Source organism: Scleropages formosus, chromosome 2 (assembly GCF_900964775.1).
Source record: "Scleropages formosus chromosome 2, fSclFor1.1, whole genome shotgun sequence".
Lineage (NCBI taxonomy): Eukaryota > Metazoa > Chordata > Actinopteri > Osteoglossiformes > Osteoglossidae > Scleropages > Scleropages formosus.
The window spans coordinates 18,995,604-19,014,862 of record NC_041807.1 but is presented as its reverse complement, the minus strand read 5'-3'; the positions used below and the strand labels follow the sequence as shown (position 1 = coordinate 19,014,862).

Sequence of the window (19,259 nt, the reverse complement as noted above, 5' to 3'; positions counted from 1 at the left end):
GACGTAAGGCGGAAGAAGCGTGCGTTTGACGTCACGCGGGCCGAGGGCTTCCAAAATGGCGGTATGGCGGTTCTTTGAAAACACGCAGTTCGCAACATTTTGTGGTAAACGCAAAGTCGACAGCTTCCCCCAGGGCATGTCGTTGTATTAGATTATAAGATCATACTAGTTTCTACCCTAAACTATTGCAAGACCAAAACGTGTACATGTTACATTTATGTTCTTTCCCCCCGTTATGTCGTACCGTATTAGGCATCGTTACACAGGGTTTCTCGACCCATGGGATTTCTCACAGGGGCAGAGACACGCCATTATGGTTGTGGCAAAGCGTAGAGGCATCGGCAGTGAAACGCCATGATGGGTGTGGCACGCGGAGGGTTCTGTATTTAAAAGCTGTATAAAGAGTGGGACAAAATAACTTGGAGCATTCGGTACGTGCGTGTCATTCAGGCCAAAACTATGCTCCATCATAATATGAGCACAGAACATGGCACGGAAATACTACTAGTCTAATGCCATTTAACTAGCTGCCTATCTCGTAGATAGTTTTATATTTGGACAGATAATCATGTGACAAGAACGTAGCGAGATTCAAGAGTTCTAAAGCTGCAAACCAGACACCATCGATGATCGAAAATGTCTGGTAACAGGTCAGTCCGGTGTTCAAACTTCGTTTACAAAAGAAGAAGGGACTAAATAACTTATCCCCTGGTGTAGTTCTTGTTTTCGTGTTACCAGAAAGATACAATCCCCAGGCAGACGGCGACATCACGGCAGAACACGTAACGTGCTGCAGTTTCATTCAAGCGCGCGCACTGACACGCGATGCTGCCGCGCCTGACCACAGGGAGGGGCGGGGCCTGCGCCCTGAGGGCGGATCTTGCGCGCCAGTGGGCGGGACGTGCGCTACTCCCGCATTGTTGTCGGGGGGAAGAGCGAGGCGCTCCGCGCTGGTGCCTGTGGAGCGAGCGCTTCTTTTGTGTGTAAACCGCCTTAAATGCACGGCGCACAACCGCTCCTCGAACCCGGGCGGCCCTCCTGGAGCCCTCAGTGCATCTTCTGACGGCCCCTCCACTTGTAGGGAGCTCGGTCGGCGCCCGGTGGATGATCGGAGCGGGAGTATCTGCAGCCCACTTGCAGGCCACGCCGCCATTGCTGCGACCAGCGCGAGCCGCGGGAGCGCGAGGTGCGTGCGCCGTCGCCTTTCACTGGGTGCAAGTCAGTGTGTGCGCGATTGATCGTGCGCGCGTGCAGAGAGCGCTATCTCTCTCAGCGTGTCTGTGTGTGTGTGAGGCGGACGCTGGTGGTGCTGTGCAGCGGCGCGTGTGTTGCTCTGTCGGACGCCATGATGTTGCTTCTCTCCTGGTTGTGTTGCGTTGCGTTGCCGTGTCCCGTAGTCAGGGCCTTTCTGTTTCTCGACGGGGTGCGCGGGCGCGAGAGGGACAGGCGCGCTCCCGGCGCTGCGGCCTACGTGGGCCTCACACAGTCAGTGGGTGTTTGCGGAGGAGCGCTGAGTGAGTGTGCGCCTCCCGCACGAGCACTGCTCCTCCTCCTTAGAGAGAGAATGAGTGGGAGTTTGAGTATGACTCTGTGTGTGTGTGTGTGTGTGTGTGCGCGCGCGCTCCTGTCGCCTGATCGAAAGTGTTTTCGCTGACAGCAGATAATATAATAGTGTGTGTAACCCGAGGAATACCTCGCGTACACCGTAGCTCACCTATCTTACAGCACATGATGTAGTTACCCTGGGGGGAAAAAAAAAAATACCGAGCAGTCCAGTAGGTGGCGGTGTGGTTAGAGCTACTGGCTTTGGACTAAGTCTAAGAGGTCACGGGTCCGGGTTCCACTTTGGTGGGTCCGGCTGAGGTACCTTTTGTCAAGTCATTAACCCTGAACTGTTAGAGTAACAAGGATGGCTTTGGAGAAAAGATGAATGAATGGGACAGCTGTAGCATAGTGGTTAGAGCGACTGCCTTTAGATCCAAAGGTTGCAGGTTCGAGCCTTACCTCTGCCTGTAGTACCCTTGAGCAAGGTACCTACCCTGAATTGCTTCAGTAAAATTACCTAGCTGTATAAATGTAACCTTAACGTTGTAAGTTGCTTTGGAGAAAATCATCAGCTAAATGAATAAATGTAAATGTATGTGTCAATCATTGAATGCCATGGGAGGAGCTTTGCTGCAGATCTTCTCACATCCAGGTGTTTGCCTTCATCGTTCTTATTCTGGTGACATTGTGGACACCTCGGTGACGGGGACATAAAAGGGCATCGTCTTCCATCCTCCTGCAGCGTCTGCTTTCATACACGCATCCCTTGTTCACGTTTAGTCTGTGGGACCGCGGATGACCAGTGCAGAATGTGCCCCCCATTTTACAATAACTCTGAAATAACTGAGGTGGATTGAGAATAAAATATGCTTTTGGAGCACTGTCAGCACATGGGTCATCTGGTGTTTTATTTCATACTGACATGATAATGAACTTTCTGTAGTTTGCAGTTTGAGGTGAATGCAGAGCGGTCTGCTCTAAGTGTGAGATATTTAACAATAAAGGCTGAAATATTACATATTAGTATTACGTAAATAACATGAGTGTAATGGGTGTTGTCATTCATCTCTCAGGAGATGTTTGTGGTTTATTGCTCTTTCGCAATGAAGGTTGTCTCATGGAGAAAATTAAAAATTAAGTTGTGGCAACTTTGCTGATGGTGTGTAACTTGTGTGAATGTGGGGCAGGACTTGGGTTTGAGTGCTTGAGCTTAGTGGCAGTTTAGCTGTAACTGGAGACCAGAACTTGGGGGATGATTTCTTTGCATTTTACCTTCATTAGCAAGATGCTTCTTGCTCATTCTATTTACAGTTACCACCATGTATGCAACACGCTCAGTGTTTTCTGTCGTCTCACTCTTGCGGTCAGGATGTTGACAGGTATTTGCTCAGATTTGCTGATTGTTGGTTTATGTTAATTATTAAAGTACTTCTTCCTTTTGCAGGTTCACTCACTCACCAGAATGAAGCGAAAGGGCCGGCAGCACCGGGCGTCCGCGCAGCAGCGGGCCGCCTCCCCCATCAGGCCTTCGCCAAACCGCGAGACGCTGACGTACGCGCAGGCCCAGCGCATGGTGGACATTGAGATGGATGGGCGTGTGCACCGCATCAGTATTTACGACAAGCTGGATATCGTCTCGGAGGATGACCCCGCTGCTCAGGAGATGGTCGAATGCACAAGCAACAAGGAGAACAGGGATAAGTCGCAGCAGGTGCCGGTGCGCTCTTTGCGGCTCAAGAACAGCCAGCAGAAGAAGAGCGCAGCTCCGGCGAGTGTTCAGAGTGGGCCGGTGTCAGGGAGCGCGCTGCCGGAGCCCAGGTTCCGCACAGTGGAGTACAACCTCCCCGTGGTGCCACGTAGGCCGGCCGCTTACTACAAGTATGTAGAAAAGAGCCCAGAGGAGCTGGACGAGGAGGTGGAGTACGACATGGACGAGGAGGACTACGCCTGGCTGGACCTGGTCAACGAGAAAAGGCGGAGCGATGGCTTTGGCCCCGTGTCGCAGAATGTCTTTGAGTTTCTCATGGACCGTCTGGAGAAGGAGTCGTTCTTCAAAAGCCAGGGCCAGGCGGACCCGCAGTCACTCATCGACGAGGATGCCGTGTGCTGCATCTGCATGGACGGCGAGTGCCAGAACAGCAACGTGATCCTCTTCTGCGACATGTGCAACCTGGCCGTACACCAGGAGTGCTACGGTGTGCCCTACATCCCTGAGGGCCAGTGGCTGTGTCGCCATTGCCTGCAGGCGCCAGCGCAGCCTGTCCAGTGCATCCTCTGCCCTAACAAGGGAGGGGCCCTCAAGAAGACAGAGGATGACCGCTGGGGGCACGTGGTCTGTGCTTTGTGGGTGCCGGAGGTGGGCTTTGCTAACACGGTCTTCATTGAGCCCATCGACGGCGTGAAGAACATTCCAGCAGCCCGCTGGAAGCTCACCTGCTACCTCTGTAAGGAGAAGGGTGTGGGTGCTTGCATCCAGTGTCACCGTGCCAACTGCTACACAGCTTTCCACGTGAGCTGTGCGCAAAAGGCCGGCCTCTACATGAAGATGGAGCCCGTGAAGGAGGTGACGGAGACAGGCTCAACCACCTTCTCGGTGAAGAAGACGGCCTACTGTGGCTCGCACACGCCCAACGGCTGCGTCAGGAGGCCCCTCACCATCTATGAAGAAGCCAAACCCAAAAACGGGCTTTGCCAGAAGGGGGGCAAAGTGAACGGCAGGGTGAGGACCAAAGGCAGTCACAAGAAGAAGAGTAAAAAAGTGGACTGCGAGCCTGTGGCTGTTGTCCCAGCCGTTACTGTGCCGAGCATTCCCGCCCAAAGGTAGGCGTGCCCTCAGGCCGCTGTAGGCAGCTGGAAAAGTTTGTAAAACAGGTCAGAAAGGCCTGTTTATTGCTTGGTAGTGAACTCAGTTCTCGATTTACAGCGGGGTTCTATCTGAGCACCTCGCTGTAAGTTGACTTCATCGGAAGTTGAAAACCCCTTCGTACTGTATTGTATAAACCATGAGGATCTGAACAGTTAATATCAATTAACTGCGTTTTGTAATAGACCTTTGTTAACTTTTTCACTAGTTCTACATGTTATTCATGTTAAAATAGCATTAATGTAGAATAATATAAATACAATATAGTATTTTTTGATTCCCCCCCCCACACTCAGAACATTCATGTTTCCACTTGCTGGACATTGTAAATGAAAAGTAAGGTGAATGGGATCACAAACAATTCAGTAAATGAAACTTTTTAGTAAATTAAACAAGCTGGCTCATAGACACTCAGACATTATAAGTAAATAAGAAATACGGTACAAGAAATAAGAAATACTGTAGAATCTTGTGGCAGCGTGGCCGGCCGATGTTATTGTACAGCAGATGGAGTGCTCATCGTGAGACCTTGCGACCAAACGTCAGGACTTGAAAAGGTTGATGGGACCGGTGTCACGTGTCCTTTGTTGACCATCTGTATCGTGCGTTTTTGCCATTTTAGGAACTAAAGTAGAGTTACACACTTGACTGGTTCAGTTATGCAGCCTTGGATTTCTAACCTTAAGTTTGTGTTTTATTGCTATCGCCAGGTTTAACGCAATCCTCAACCAGGTCTCTGTTCAGAAGAAGAGGGCTTTTGCTGAGCTGGTTCTGAGTTACTGGGCCCTGAAGAGGCAGTCAAGGAATGGCGTTCCCTTACTGCGGCGGCTGCAGTCCACGCTGCAGAGCCAGAGGTCGGCACCACGGGTGAGTCCTTCCCAGTGGTCATCATCTGCCGGTCACTCGCAAACACACATTTATTGCCCTTAAAACGGGCATTATAATATTGTCCACTTTTCTGGGCCTTTCTGTAGGAACAATACTTTTTTAATGGATTTTAAGAGGTCCAGGCTTTTGGAAAAGGAAACTAGCAACTAGTTGCTTGTTTGTCCTTTTGAAGAGCCAGCTGTTTGTGTTTTGATATCAACGTCATGGATTAAACGTGACTGTTACAGTCCCACACAAGGAAAATCAGAAAGTACACGGTTCTTTGTTCTGGCTCCAGTGTGGTGGAATGGTCTCCCTCTGTCACTCGGAGCTGCTGAATCCCTCTCAGTGTTCAATAAGGGTATTCAAAGCACATCTGTTTGAGACTAACTTCTCTCCTGATTCCTTTTTTCTTCCATAAACTCACGTTTCAGTATCTGCGTAAAAAATTACCTCCAATTCTTTCTGCAGCTGCCCGTATATAATGTGCTGGTTAAGCGGTGGTGTTGGGCTAAGTGACTGTACTTTGAGATTTTGAACCAAGTGTAAATGTGAACCTGCAGAACGAGAGCGAGGAAGAGTGCCGGGCACTGAAGGAGCAGCTGAAGGAGTGGCACCGGCTGCGTCACGACCTGGAGAGAGCGCGCCTTCTTCTAGAGCTCATCCGCAAGCGAGAGAAGCTGAAGCGAGAGCAGGTATGTTTTGGGCTTAGAGCCAATGCATTGAGTCCGTAGCGCCGGCAGTGGGGAGGTGCTTTCGGAGCTCAAGCGTGCGTAACAATCCATGCATGACCCTGTCACAGGTGAAGCTCCAGCAGATGGTCCTGGAGATGCAGCTCAGCCCCTTAACCATCCTGCTCAATTCAGTGTTGGACCAGCTCCAGGAGAAGGACCCGGCCAAGATCTTTGCGCAGCCTGTCAACCTGAAAGAGGTGCGAGGTGACTCTCGCACACCTGGAGCGTATCTGTTCACACAGTACACCATTGGCTCTCAACATCCTTGTAGCCCACATTGTTTTTATTTGCACTAAATCTGCTGCTTAATCGAGGCAGGTGGTTTTTATTGTGATGGACACGTCGCAGGTTGTTCCGTTATTGATCAGTTAGTTTGTCTGTGGAGGGGCTTCATTACAATGATGTTTTTGAACCAGTCAGGTAAATGTCACGTGTTGGCAATAACAGAGCTGCAGGTCACACACCCACACACAGTCCTGCTGTGTGAAATCAGAACTCGACTTTTTTTTTTTTGGGCTGTGGCAGCACACTGGACAGGTGCTTTTTACACTTTACCTGCACTGTCAACTATAGCACCATCTGGCTAGGGAACACACCACAGAGGCAAAAAAATAAGCAAATGTCTACGATTAAACTATCGCTGTGAAATGTAATGCAAGTGAAGCGATGAGGTCATCATGAGAAAGGCAGCATACAATCACCCGAAATAGCAAGATATCGGTGCTATTTACATGTATTTTTAACTAACCTTAGCTCTTTCTAGTGAGAAAATTATTTCAGAGTAAAAGCACAGATGATGCAGTTAGTGATAACAATGGTAGCTGTCATTTTGCATTACATCCCTTAATATTTTGCATGGATTCGTTGTCCACCTGTCTATTGGAGGCCATAAGATGGGCATTGGGTGACTCTAGCAGAGATTACCTGTCCTGAAAAACTGGACAACAGCTAATGCCGAACCCTGGCAATACTCCACCAGGTACCAGACTACCTGGAACACATCAAGCACCCAATGGACTTCTCCACCATGAGGAAGCGCATCGGCGCTCAAGGCTACAGGAATGCGGATGAGTTCGAAGCTGACTTTGACCTCATTGTGGCCAACTGCATGAAGTACAATGCCAAGGACACCATCTTCTATCGGGCTGCGGTGCGTCTGCGTGACCAGGGTGGAGCCGTGCTTCGTAAGGCCCGGCACTACTCCGAAAGCGTTGGCTTCGACTACAGTACCGGGATGCACCTGCTAGAGGCCCCAAAGCTGGAACCCCGGCCGCCATTCTCCTGGGAGGAGGGTCAGTATGATGCACCAACACACACTTCAGTGATTTGTAACTTTGACTGCAGTTCGAACGTTGAGTCAAAGTTATTAGTTTAAGCAAAAGAGGTTTGGCTAAATGCTGAGGATTACCTTTGTGGCTCAGAATTAACCACAGTATGGACTTGCATTTGCTTTGAAGGCCAGATCTGCTTTTAAAGAAGAGGTTTCGGGCTTGTGACTAAAGCAAGTGAACATTTGGGGTGGGGTGTACCTTATGTCTTTTTTTTAAACATTCATGAAATTTCCCCCCTCGCAGTTGATCGGCTGCTTGTCCCGGCAAACCGACAACGCATGTCACTGGAAGAGCAGTTGAAAGAGCTGCTGGAGAAGCTGGACCTGACATGTGCCATGAAGTCGAGCCCTTCCCGCAGCAAGCGGCTGAAGCTGCTGAAGAAGGCCATCAGTGAAGTGCGTCACGAGATGAGCCTGAGGAACGTGCTGCCGGCTTTCCAGGAAACCTGCTGCTCTGTGGCAGAGGAGGTGGTGTCTGCTGGACAGAGCGCCGAGGACGACGGTACGTGCAGAGCCCATAAAGAGTGTTCGCTCCTTTGGACTTTTCCAGGGGGAAGACTTAGTTACAAAGAGTAGTCCAAAGAGAGGGGGTGTGAATTCTTATGTAATCAGTTTTCCTCTGTGTTTTTATTTTTAAATATATAATTTCAGATTTCTTTATTTTTTTTTTTTAACCCACTTTGACATTATACGGTATTTTGTGTTGCTAAGTGGCAGCAGAGGGGGTGCGGTGGCACGGCAGGTTTGGCCTGTGCCCGCTCTCTGGTGGGTCTGGGGCTTGAGTCCTGCTTGGGGTGCCTTGTGACGGACTGGCGTCCCGTCCTGGGTGTGTCCCCTCCCCGTCCAAATCCTGTGTTGCCGGGTTAGGCTCCGGTTCACTGCGACCCTGCATGGGACAAGCGGTTTCAGACTCTGTGTGCGTGTGTGAGTGGCAGCAGTTCCCAGTTAAATACACTGCAGCACAGTAAAATGTGGAAGAAGTCTGCGGGGGGCGGCGAACACTTCTTATAGGTGCTGGACTTTCTCGTGGAGGATCTGATGTGGTTCTGGCAGTTACACTGGCTCTGGGCTGCTTATGCAGGTCACAGTCTTGCAGGTTTGCCAGCTCACTCTACCGTTCCAAAAAGAGGCAAACAGAGTAGCGGTGTATTGAACTGGGCTGGTCTCTGTCCTGTGGAGCCAGAACCATCCTGGAACTGCCCACTTGCCCCATAGCTGAGGTGTTTTGCCCAGGGGCGTGTGTTCACTCCTCATCCTGCATGTTTTCCAGTTCTTTCCACAGCTGTTAATGTGTGATAAGTTTTGGAAATGGTGTAATCAGAATACTTTATTCTGAGTCTCTGCCTGCTTCAACAGACTGCCGCAGAAGGGCCTTGAGGTTTCTTACAATTTGTCCTTACGCAGTGTTTGTTTTGCAGGGGACAAATCGATGCCGCCGATGCTTGAGCCGTCTGATACGCTGCCCCCGCCTCTTAACTCGGACACTAACTCAGAACCACCAACCCTGAAACCGGTGGAGCCCACCCCCGACAGCAAGTGCCACCGGCGTGTTAAGTTTGACAATGAGAAGACAGACACTTCAGGGTCTAAGGAGATGCCAAACGGACAGATACCGAACCACTTGCCGCTCAGCACGGCAACCACATTGATGCCACCGGAGCCCTCCTCCCATGTGAACCGCCGCACCTCTGTGCTCTTCAGGAAGTCTAAAAGTGTGAGCCCTCAGAAGCCGGTTAAAGCGAGCGAGGCACAGCCTGGCTGTCCCCCACTGGGCACAAAGACGTTCCTGTCTGTGGTCCTTCCCAGACTGGAGACCCTTCTGCAGCCGAGGAAGAGGTCTCGCAGTACCAGTGGGGACAGCGAGGCGGAGGACGAGTCCCCGGTCAAGCGCTTGGACACAGGTGACGTGTAGGACAGTATAACCCTCTGCCTGTACTCATCTCACGCTGTGATGTTGCTGCATTTTTTTACTTGCAGTCATCGGCTAACAACCCGCACTCACGAACGTCAACCTTATTATATTGCGCGTCCCTATATTTGGTTGTAACTAGTGACACAGACTGCTCTGTCTGCTGTATGATAAATGTTTGCTGGTCGCTCACCCGCAAGGCGCCATGTTTCTTATGGACTCGTGTGTTTTTCAGCCATTGTGTTTCATTTACAAGAAAGCTATTTTTTTGAAGGAATGTTCCATTTGCGATTCCCTTCAGTTTTCTTGTTTTATTTACAATGGCTAGCAAGTGAAAACATTTTTTGGGGGCAGGAAAGAAAAGCAAGAGAGAACAGATTTAAAAATGAAAGAATAGTGCAGCATGAGAACGTAAATAATACTGTACTGTATATCATTCTATATTAGTGTTGTAACATGAGTAGTGTTTGAAATTAGATGAAAAATGCAGTAAAGTACAATGAGTTGTACTGTTAAGAGTTACCTGGCTCCATGTGGCACATTTCTGTGTGTGATGCGGGTACCTTCGTCTCCAGGGTTGTCCAATGGCTTTGCGGTTGATCCGCAGAAAGAGCTAAGCCCCAGCAGACAGCTGGAGCCACGTAGGAGGTGTGCGTCCGAGTCAAGCATCTCCTCAAGTGGCAGCCTGCTGTGCAACACCAGGTAGGAGACCCTAATGGAGGGACTCTACACTTTTCTCACCTGGTTTGATTCCTCCCCGAACTAAAGACACCCCTCTCGTCAACCTTATACATATATTATACGATGTGAGATTGGTCCTAATGTCAATACACGATACAATAATGTTGGCTGCTTCGCGTAACCACGTTTCTTATTGATGAAGGAGGACACACAGGTAGCGTTTGTTACGTATGTTTATTGGAACACCAGCACACAAAGGAAATAATGCTCTCGGCCCGAGGACCGCTTTTCCTGAAGGTCCTTTACCTCAAACCATTCTTCCCAGCCTGCTTAGCGCTTCACAGGCTTTTTCTCCTTTCCTGCTGGCGAACACAGTCACCACCTTATATTCCCTGTAAGTCCCCTCAGCGGTTGAACATTATTCACATCTTACTCACCATCCAAATATTTACAATAAACCTGTTTTCCTGCCCAAACTCTCAGTAACACGGGTTGTTACATTGCCCCCCGTCAAAAAAAAAAAAAAAAAGCAGCGTCCCCGCTGTTGCCTGCCCCATAAATGTCCTATTGTCCGGTGCTGCCTCAAATGTGATTCCGTCCCTTGTAGCCACGCCTGGTGGCGCCAACCATCTCCTGTGCTCCCCACAGCTGACCGGCTTTTGCAGGACTGTCAGGTTGACTCTCCGCAGACACTCCATGCTGCCCGAGCTCCTTGTCGAGGGCGAACACCCTCTTGCATGCCCGGTCGGCGTTCAGTCACCTGTTGCAGAGGACCCGGGCAGGCCAATCTGCTCGTTGTCCACTGTGATACTCGTAAAACCGGCTGCTTCTGGTGGCACAGCACTCCTTTCACGGTGTTATAAATTGCTCTGCCGCGTCACGCTTTTTTTTATAATTTATTTAAAGTTCATTGGGGCTTCAGGCAAGCTGGGCACTTTCTTCATGAAAATGGGCGATATCTTCAAACGTGAGCAAATTCGTGTTTGAGAGTTTGCTCACCTCGACTACAAAGCCCTGCCTGTTTGTAGTCAAGGTACACTGTTCTGCGCCATCCAGCACGTTGCCCGACCTCTATAATACAGTACTGTACAATGCAATAGAATCTTACAATACTGTACTGTGATGATATTATTCTGTATTTTTAATGTGAACATATGAAAACATGAGAGCCCTGCTATACAGTCCAGCATTCGCGTGTATTAATTGTCTATTTAAATGGTTCATATAATACAATATAAATGGATTTGCAGCTGAGTCCGCTTATTACATCGGAACAAAACCTGTTATAGGGGCTCGTGAACACAGTGGAGACAGGAGGTCTGTTCATAACTTGAGACGCTTTCTCTCCAAGTCACAATCATTAACTCAGTCATCACAAATATCACTTGATTTATGTATGGGTTCTTTAAAATGTTTCTCAGGAACACCAGGCACAAGTTGTAAACTCTGTGAAACAGAGTTGAATGTACCTCATGCCTCTCTGGTTTTCGTGCTCTTTACCGACGTCTGTCAGCTCAGTGAGTAAACACAAGTCACGCTGACTGCTGCAGGTGAAAGTTTTAGAAAAAATACTTGAGGATGGACTGGAGAGTCTTATTCAAAGCTCACAACTCGACTGTTTGAGCCACCATGATCGCGTATTTAATTTCCACAGCGTTTGGTGGAGGCGCGAGGCTAAACGAAGGCTGGTGTTCCTGTTTTCCTCTGTGCTGCAGTTTCAGCCTTCCCAAGTGTGGCAAAGGAAAGCCGGCACTCGTGCGCAGGAGCACCGTGGATGACAAGAGCGAACTCATTGCCTGCATAGAAAATGGAAACTTCGCCAAAGCTGCCAGGATTGCAGCTGGTGAGCTGCGAGCCGTCCTCCCTCCTTATGAGTCATTTTCACATGCAGCTACGGAGTTCCTTGGTGTTTCGGGACGTTTCCTCACGTTAGGATCTTATTCTAATTACACTTTGACGTGATGCCCTGATCGCCTCCTTTTCACAACAGAAAAAAAAACATTGCGAGCAGTAAACTCTTTGTGTTGCCCATTAAATGATATTTTAAGCATGGACATTCCATATTTTTATCTTTCCAGTATGTTCCAAAATTAGTCAGATGCAAATTTGACAGGACAGGTGAAGAATAAAACACACCATTCTCGTGTCGACTCAACCTGCCACTTTGCAGCCATCTCCGTTCCTCTGCGCAGTCTTTTCAGAATATTTTTCGTACATGACAGAAGCATCGAGATGGAAGCCTGCATTCCTTCTGATTCTTTCCTTCCCCACTTTCTTTGAGGGGGGGAGGGGGGGGGGAAAGGCAGGTCACATCACCAAGCTCGAACCCCTTGTAACGCCACTGTCATTATTCTCGTTTCTGTAGAAGTCGGCAACAGCAGCATCTGGATGCCAGCAAGTGCCGCCACTGTCGTACTGGAGCCGCTGAAATTGGTATGGGCGAAATGTAGCGGATACCCCTCATACCCTGCCCTGGTGAGTGCCTTGTGTTTGTTTCCGTTTCCCCACACCCTTTGTCATCGCTGGGTTTTCTCCCAGTCAGAATCATTGTGTCCAAAGCGAACCGCAACTCAACCCATTTAACACCATGATTTTCTCCAGAACTACTTGCAGCGTTAAGCTACTTAATGATTTCTCATTCATAAAGCAGGGTAATTTTTACTGCATCACTTAATGGTAAGTACCTCACCGAAGAGCGCTAAAGCAGGCAGTGGCTTTAGAACCTTCAACTGCTTAGTCCGAAGGCAGCAGTTGTGATCTCTAGGCTACGTGCTGCTACAGCAGGCTGCGTTCTGGGAGCTGAACCTGTAACCTTCAGTTCATGAGTCCATAGCCTCCGGCGCTACGGTACCTGCTGGTACACGCATATCATTCTGCCACGCTCACTATGTATGTGTGTCCAAGTGTCCGGTTGTTCATGAACACACAGTATGGTACACACTGCTGGGGTACAGCATGGTAAATAATGTTGCATAACACTGCCTAAAAATTCTTAGAATTTTAATGTTCTGCAAATGTGCGGCACTTTCCGTAAAAAATTAGTAAAGTGTAAAAATGAGTAAAGTGTAAACATGGCGCCGGTGCGAGGCGACATGTTGATTGCTTCTCCTCGCAGACTTGTTAGTTTAGTGTATATTATTTTGTTTGTGTCATTATTCCTCCATCGAATTTACTCTCTTATTACTTATGACCGCCAAACAATTCAGCAAATACGTGAAACAGTGTGATTAGACGCAATTCTTAATGTTAGAGAGCTGAACTCGCTACCTTTGCTCTGCCGCGAACAACATCGTGACCGCGTCCCACCTGAGACCGCACAGAAGACACGATCTCGGAAACGGGGTCATAGGGCCGGCGTGCAGGTGAGAGCGAAACGCCCCGGGCTACGACCTCCGATGCCCAGTATTTTCCTGTCCAACGTTCAGTCTCTGGACAACAAACTGGACGATCTCAGAGGGCGACTTAAATTCCGAAGAGATTTACGGAACTGCTGTTTTCTCTGCTTTACGCAGATGTGGCTCACCGCCAGCACACCGGCCATACGGTCCAGCCCGAGGGCTTCTCAATTTACCATGCAGATCGGACTGATTCATCGGGGAAAAAGAGAGGAGGGGGCGTATGCTTTCTTATTAACAACACATGGTGCACGAATGTGGAAGTGATTGCACAGAACTGCACTCCGGACCTTGAATATCTTCTGATCAAATGCCGACCGTTCTACCTGCCCAGAGAGTTCTCGGCTGTGCTCATGGCCGCAGTTTACATCCCACCCGAAGGGAACACACACAGCGCGCCGAACAAACTGTACCACGTCGTCACTAAGTACGAGAACAAGCACCCAGATGGACTGTTCATTATCTCTGGGGACTTTAACCAAGCCGATTTCAGGAACGTGTACCCCAAGCACCATCAGCACATCTCCTGCCCCACCAGAGGCTCAAACACCCTCGGCCACTGCTACACTTCACACAGAGGTGCATACCGCTCCCTGCTGCATCCACACCTAGGGCAGTCAGATCACGCCTCGATTCTGCTGCTCCCGGTCTACAAGCAGAAACTCAAGCGAGAAGAGCCTGTGACGCACACTGTGCAGCATTGGACACCAGAGGTGGAGGAAAGGCTCCAGGATTGCTTTGACTCCGTAGACGGAGGCATGTTCAGAAACTCATCCTCCGATCTGGACGAGTATGCCACAGGGGTCACGGACTTCATCCGTGTTTAGTGTCTGCATACCCCCAGAAAACAGTCCGCTCATTCCCCACCCAAAAAGCGTGGATAACCGCCAAAATCCGAAATAAGATCCGCATGCGAACTTGTGCGTTTCAGTCTGGAGACACGGACGCATACAAGAAGAGCAAGTACGAGCTCCGCAAAGCCATCGCCAGCGCGGAACGGGAATATAGCAGGAAGGTGGAGTTTAACTTCACTCAAGATGCACGTAGGCTGTGGCAGGGAATCCAAACTTTAACAGATTATAAACCACAGAGGTGGTCATTGGCAGGTGCCGCTGCGTCTCTCCCTGACGAACTGAATGTGTTTTATGGCCGCTTTGAGTTCGAGAACAAAGACCCCCCCCCCCCCCCCGCTGCGAATCCCCACAGTACATGATAATGCCATTCTCACTGTCTCTGTGGCACAGGTGAGAAAAACTTTTTTTAGCCGAGTCAACATCCCCAAAGCTGCTGGTCCAGATGGAATTTCAGCAACTGGCTGCTGTCTTCACGGACATATTTAACAACTCCTTAAAAAGCTCAGCTTTACCCACTTGTTTCAAAAACACCACCATCATCCCCGTTCCTAAGAAGAACAAAGTGAGCTGCCTTAATGACTATTGTGATATCACACACTTCACACCATTCTGTCTCACCTGGATAATAAAAACTGCTACGCAAGGCTATTGTTTGTAGACTATAGCTCAGCATTTAACACTGTCATCCCAACCAAGCTGATCCAGAAACTACTAGGGCTGGGACTGAGTGCTGCATTGTGCAGTTGGATCCTGGATTTCCTCACCAACAGACTCCAGCGTGTGCGGATTGGCAGTAACCTCCTCCCTACTGATCCTCAACACTGGCACTCCACAGGGAAGTGTCTTGAGCCCGGTGCTGTATTCCTTGTTCAAACATGACTGTGTGGTCAGTCGCAGCTCCAACACCATCATAAAGTTTGCTGACGATACCACCACTGTGGGTCTGATCACCAACAACGATGAGATGGCCTACAGAGAGGAGGTGAGGCTCCTGGCAGAGTGGTGCCAGGACAACAACTTGTCTCTTGATGTCAGTAAAACTAAGGAGTTGGTGATTGACTTCAGGAAACAGGATATGGTTCAGGCACCCATCCACAGAGGAGGGGACATTGTAGAGAGGGTCAACAGCTTCACATTCCTAGAGGTCGCCCTCACTATGAAACTCACATGGACTGAGCACACAGCATCAACCATCAAAAAGGCCCATCAACGCCTCCACTTCCTCAGGCGTCTGAAGAAAGCCAGGATGTCCACTACAGTCCTCACCTCTTTCTACAGGTGTGCTGTGGAGTCCGTCCTCACGGGGTGTATCCCATCCTGGGGTGGCAGCTGCTCCATACAGGACAAGAAAGCCCTACAGAGCAGAGGGTGGTCAAAACGGCACAGGAAATCATGGGCACACAGCTACCAGCAGTACAGGACACCAACCACATGCCGCCTCAGAAAGAAGATGCACATCATGAGAAATCACAGTCACCCCGCACGGGCACTTTTCTCTTTCCTGCCATCTGCAAAACGGCTCAGGTTTATTCGAACCCGCACAGCTAGGTACAGGAACAGCTTTTACCCCACTGCTGTAAGAGTATACAACACTAACCAATGTGCTGCTACCTTTCGTAACTAGAGTTGGACTGCTCCACCCAAGCACATTGGTAAATTATAGTGCCACTTTAAGCATTCTCATTCTCTCGTTCTGAGTTCTCTGACTGTCCACTGGCATTATTGTTACTACTGTTACCATTATTTATTGCTGTTGCACTACTCACTGTCATTGTTTGTGCAGTATTTCTACTGTCTCTGTCTTTGTCCATAGTCTGTGGGGAAGCATTCAGGAAGATTTTCATGATACATGTACATGGTACTTGTATCTGTGACAATAAACTTGAAACTTAATGGAATAAAGTGAAAGGGGGGTGAAACCACAGTATCGCTGTGGTTCCTCTGGGGTGATATCCGGTTCAGAAGTGTCTCCCTGCTGTCACTTTGAATCCCCGCTTTTTCACAATGTTTCCTCCAGTGCAGCATTTGCACTTCATGTTGAACCCACAGAAAGCTGATTACAGAAACAAAAGTTTTTAATTTTCTTTTTATTTTTATGTTAAAAGAGTACAATGTGGATCCTAATTCATGTTCATTTAATAAATTGACAAGAAGGGCATTAGCATCTGTTCCTCAGAACCATTTGTCCCCAGCATCAGTGTTACACTGTGTGTGTGTGTGTGTGTGTGTGTGTGTGTGTGTGTGTGTGTGTGTGTGTGTGTGTGTGTGTGTTCAGTGCCCTGCTGTGTGTTTTAACACCAGTTCCCGGGTCCTGTTTCCCCATGCAGATCATAGACCCCAAGATGCCCCGGGTGGGCTGCCACCACAACGGTGTTTCCATCCCAATGCCCCCCATGGACGTACTCCGCATTGGAGAGCAGATGCAGTACAAGTCAGGAGAGAAGCTCTTCCTCGTCCTCTTCTTCGACAACAAGCGCAGCTGGTGAGGCCTCAAAGCCACGTCTGTAGTAGTTTATTTCTTACCTACCAGGCTGCTGCAAGACATACAGGTGGTCCTCGGTTCTAATGATTCGCTCATGAGTCGCAAACCCCCTTATACTGTATTATATAAACAAAGATTCATAAAGTAACATTTGCAAACGATATTGTCTAATAGGGATTTGTGTTTTCCATTAGTTTCACACGATTTGTTAATATTGTAGAATAAAATAAAAGCATCACAGCTTTATATTTCCCTGCTGCATTGTTACCCTAACTCTGCTTTGTTTTGCTTTTTCTTTTCTGTACCACCACAACAGATATTGATGTGACTGTCATTGTAAGTTGAGGACCACCTTTTGGGTGCCGTGCCGCAGTAGTAGTTCGTACCGAAGGCTGTGATATGTTATATGTTACATATATTGAACATACTTTCTGTGCGGAGATGAAGCAGTGACCCACTCTGCCCCCCCCCCACACTTCAAAGCACATCATAACTAGTAAACATATGGCTTGCAAGAGCAATCTTTTTTCCAGCAGGACTCCCCTCTGACCACAGGCTGTTGTCCTCATCTCCACAGGCAGTGGCTTCCTAAATCCAAGATGGTCCCCCTAGGCATCGACAAGACTATCGACAAGATCAAGATGATGGAGGGCCGTACATCCAGCATCCGCAAGGCTGTGCAGACGGCCTTCAAACGCGCCATGAACCACTTGAGCCGCGTGCAGGACGAGCCCGTCAGTGACCTGAGTGACGTGGACTGATCCTGCGCTTTTGCCAGAGGCCTTGTCGGGGCCCCTGTATCCGCTACCTATGCACAGCACTCCCGCCCCCACCTCTCTGCTCACACAGCTCTTTATGAATGAATAAACATGTAGGGCTGTGCACGTTTCACTTTTCCTTCCACTTCCACTACTAAATAGCTCTGTATTTAATAAGCATTGTACATATCTGTACATTTCCTCACTATAACTTATTCTGTAGATTTTTTTTAAATTGTACTGTACATTGTTTTTTATTAATATTTATACTCATTTGTGTTAGCACAAGGTTGTGTCTTTACTGGTGCTATGAACAGTCCCGGCCGAGACGGACACTTCACACAGGGCTAAAACGGCCGTTTGGAAAGTATCTCCACCTTTTTCCAGGTATCATTTTTTTTTTTTTCTTTTCTTTTTTCGTTTTTAAATTATTGAAGTTTTTCACCTGAGCTCCACTTGTTGGCAAATGTTTATTTTTTTTAATAATGTTTTTTTTAATGAGAATTTTACTATGGTTTTGTTTGTATATATTTATATAAATGTATATCTGTATACTTCAGATGCTCCGTGGGAAATCTTTAGTAGCTATGGAAACTGAAAGTGCGCCATTCTCATGAAACCAAAAATAGTCGCTGCCCAGATTTTCCTTACCTTTACTGTTCCTTTTCTTCTCTTTTGTACCTCTGTCTCTGTCTCGTGTGAAAGGCGTCACGCAGTTAACTGTCTCTTCCTTTTTATACCATGGTTTTTCACTGTGTTTTTGGGACCTTTGAATCCCTGTAAGGATGTGTGTGTATTATTGAGGGAAAAGCATTACTTTTTATACGGGAAAAACGGTGTGAAGTTCACTGGCACTGATTTTGTCGTGCCGCAGATTATTGGTGAGCTCTGTGTTAGTCCTGTAATTTTGATGGTTGAACTGTAATACTTGTGATGTTTGTTACGTAGGATCCTGGGTAGCAAAGGGTAGGTCTAAGTTCTCACGTGGTATTTTACGTACATAGAACTGGTACTTTATTTTTTCTTTTCTAAAACCACATTAGATAACGAGAATAGGCCCTGGAATGGCCTAGTGCTTTATTTTGGATTTTCTAAATGAATACACTGAAAATAAAAATGGGTTTAAATCACTTACTGTAATGTTGTTTTGTTTCATATGTTTCGCTGTTGGCTTTTAATATAGTAAATCCCAAAGTCACTTGCTCCACAGGGTTTAACAGTTGAATGTATCCACTGGAGGGTGCTGTCACTCCATGTCTACAATTAAAAAGCCGGCAGGGAGGCTGCTACACTGCCGTTTCTTACTACTGCCCTCGAATATACCATAAAGGAGATGTGTATGAGTGTCTCTGGCACTGTTGGCTGCGCCAAACCTGATCTTGTGGTAAAATGGCGATTATGGTAATCTGGATGTGGGGTTGTTACTTGGAATGGAGGTTATTATTTGTTGCTTTACTGATGCCTTGTAGTACCTTGATCAAGTGTACTACAGTTGGAGGTGAGGTTTGAACCTGCAATGTCTCATTCACAGAGTGACACTGTTTTATTAATTTGCTCATCTGAGTGTGTTTCTGAAGTCTCTCCCTGTGAGTTTCTTACCTAAGGGTACCGCAGTAGGTAGGAGTGGGCCAAAACCTGGTTAAAACCAGTGTTCTTAACCATCATGCCACCTGCTGGCTCTGGTTTCATTTCAGTTGGGGAAAAAGATCTTGCTTTAAGCGGATATCCCAGTTTTTTTGTTTTTTTTTTTCTTTTTTCTCCCTTCCTCCCTCTTCCCCCCCCGTGTGTGTGTGAGTGAGAGAGAAGCGCTGTTGATTTAACAGCGAGATGATATGGAGGAC

The 19,259-nt window shown here is 48.2% G+C and overlaps 1 protein-coding gene across 1 annotated transcript; it reads left to right on the top strand.

Moving 5' to 3' along the window:
- The first annotated feature begins 74 nt into the window (after nt 1-74).
- LOC108931634 (bromodomain-containing protein 1-like) lies at nt 75-18,533 on the top strand. Its single transcript, XM_018747551.1, has 14 exons — nt 75-104; nt 1,082-1,186; nt 2,990-4,365; nt 5,119-5,275; nt 5,839-5,970; nt 6,078-6,206; nt 6,989-7,301; nt 7,584-7,841; nt 8,758-9,240; nt 9,824-9,950; nt 11,645-11,772; nt 12,295-12,404; nt 16,506-16,660; nt 17,238-18,533. The coding sequence occupies exons 3-14, from the start codon at nt 3,008-3,010 to the stop codon at nt 17,419-17,421; spliced, it is 3,534 nt and encodes a 1,177-aa protein (XP_018603067.1). The 5' UTR covers nt 75-104; nt 1,082-1,186; nt 2,990-3,007; the 3' UTR covers nt 17,422-18,533.
- The last annotated feature ends 726 nt before the right edge of the window (nt 18,534-19,259 follow it).

Excerpts from the sequence above, each read along its gene's own strand:
- LOC108931634 (XM_018747551.1), top strand. The coding sequence starts at position 3,008 with ATGAAGCGAAAGGGCCGGCAGCACCGGGCGTCCGCGCAGCAGCGGGCC. Across the intron at positions 7,302-7,583 it reads GCCATTCTCCTGGGAGGAGG|TTGATCGGCTGCTTGTCCCG; the intron begins GTCAGTATGATG and ends CCCCCCTCGCAG. Across the intron at positions 9,241-9,823 it reads GGTCAAGCGCTTGGACACAG|GGTTGTCCAATGGCTTTGCG; the intron begins GTGACGTGTAGG and ends CTTCGTCTCCAG.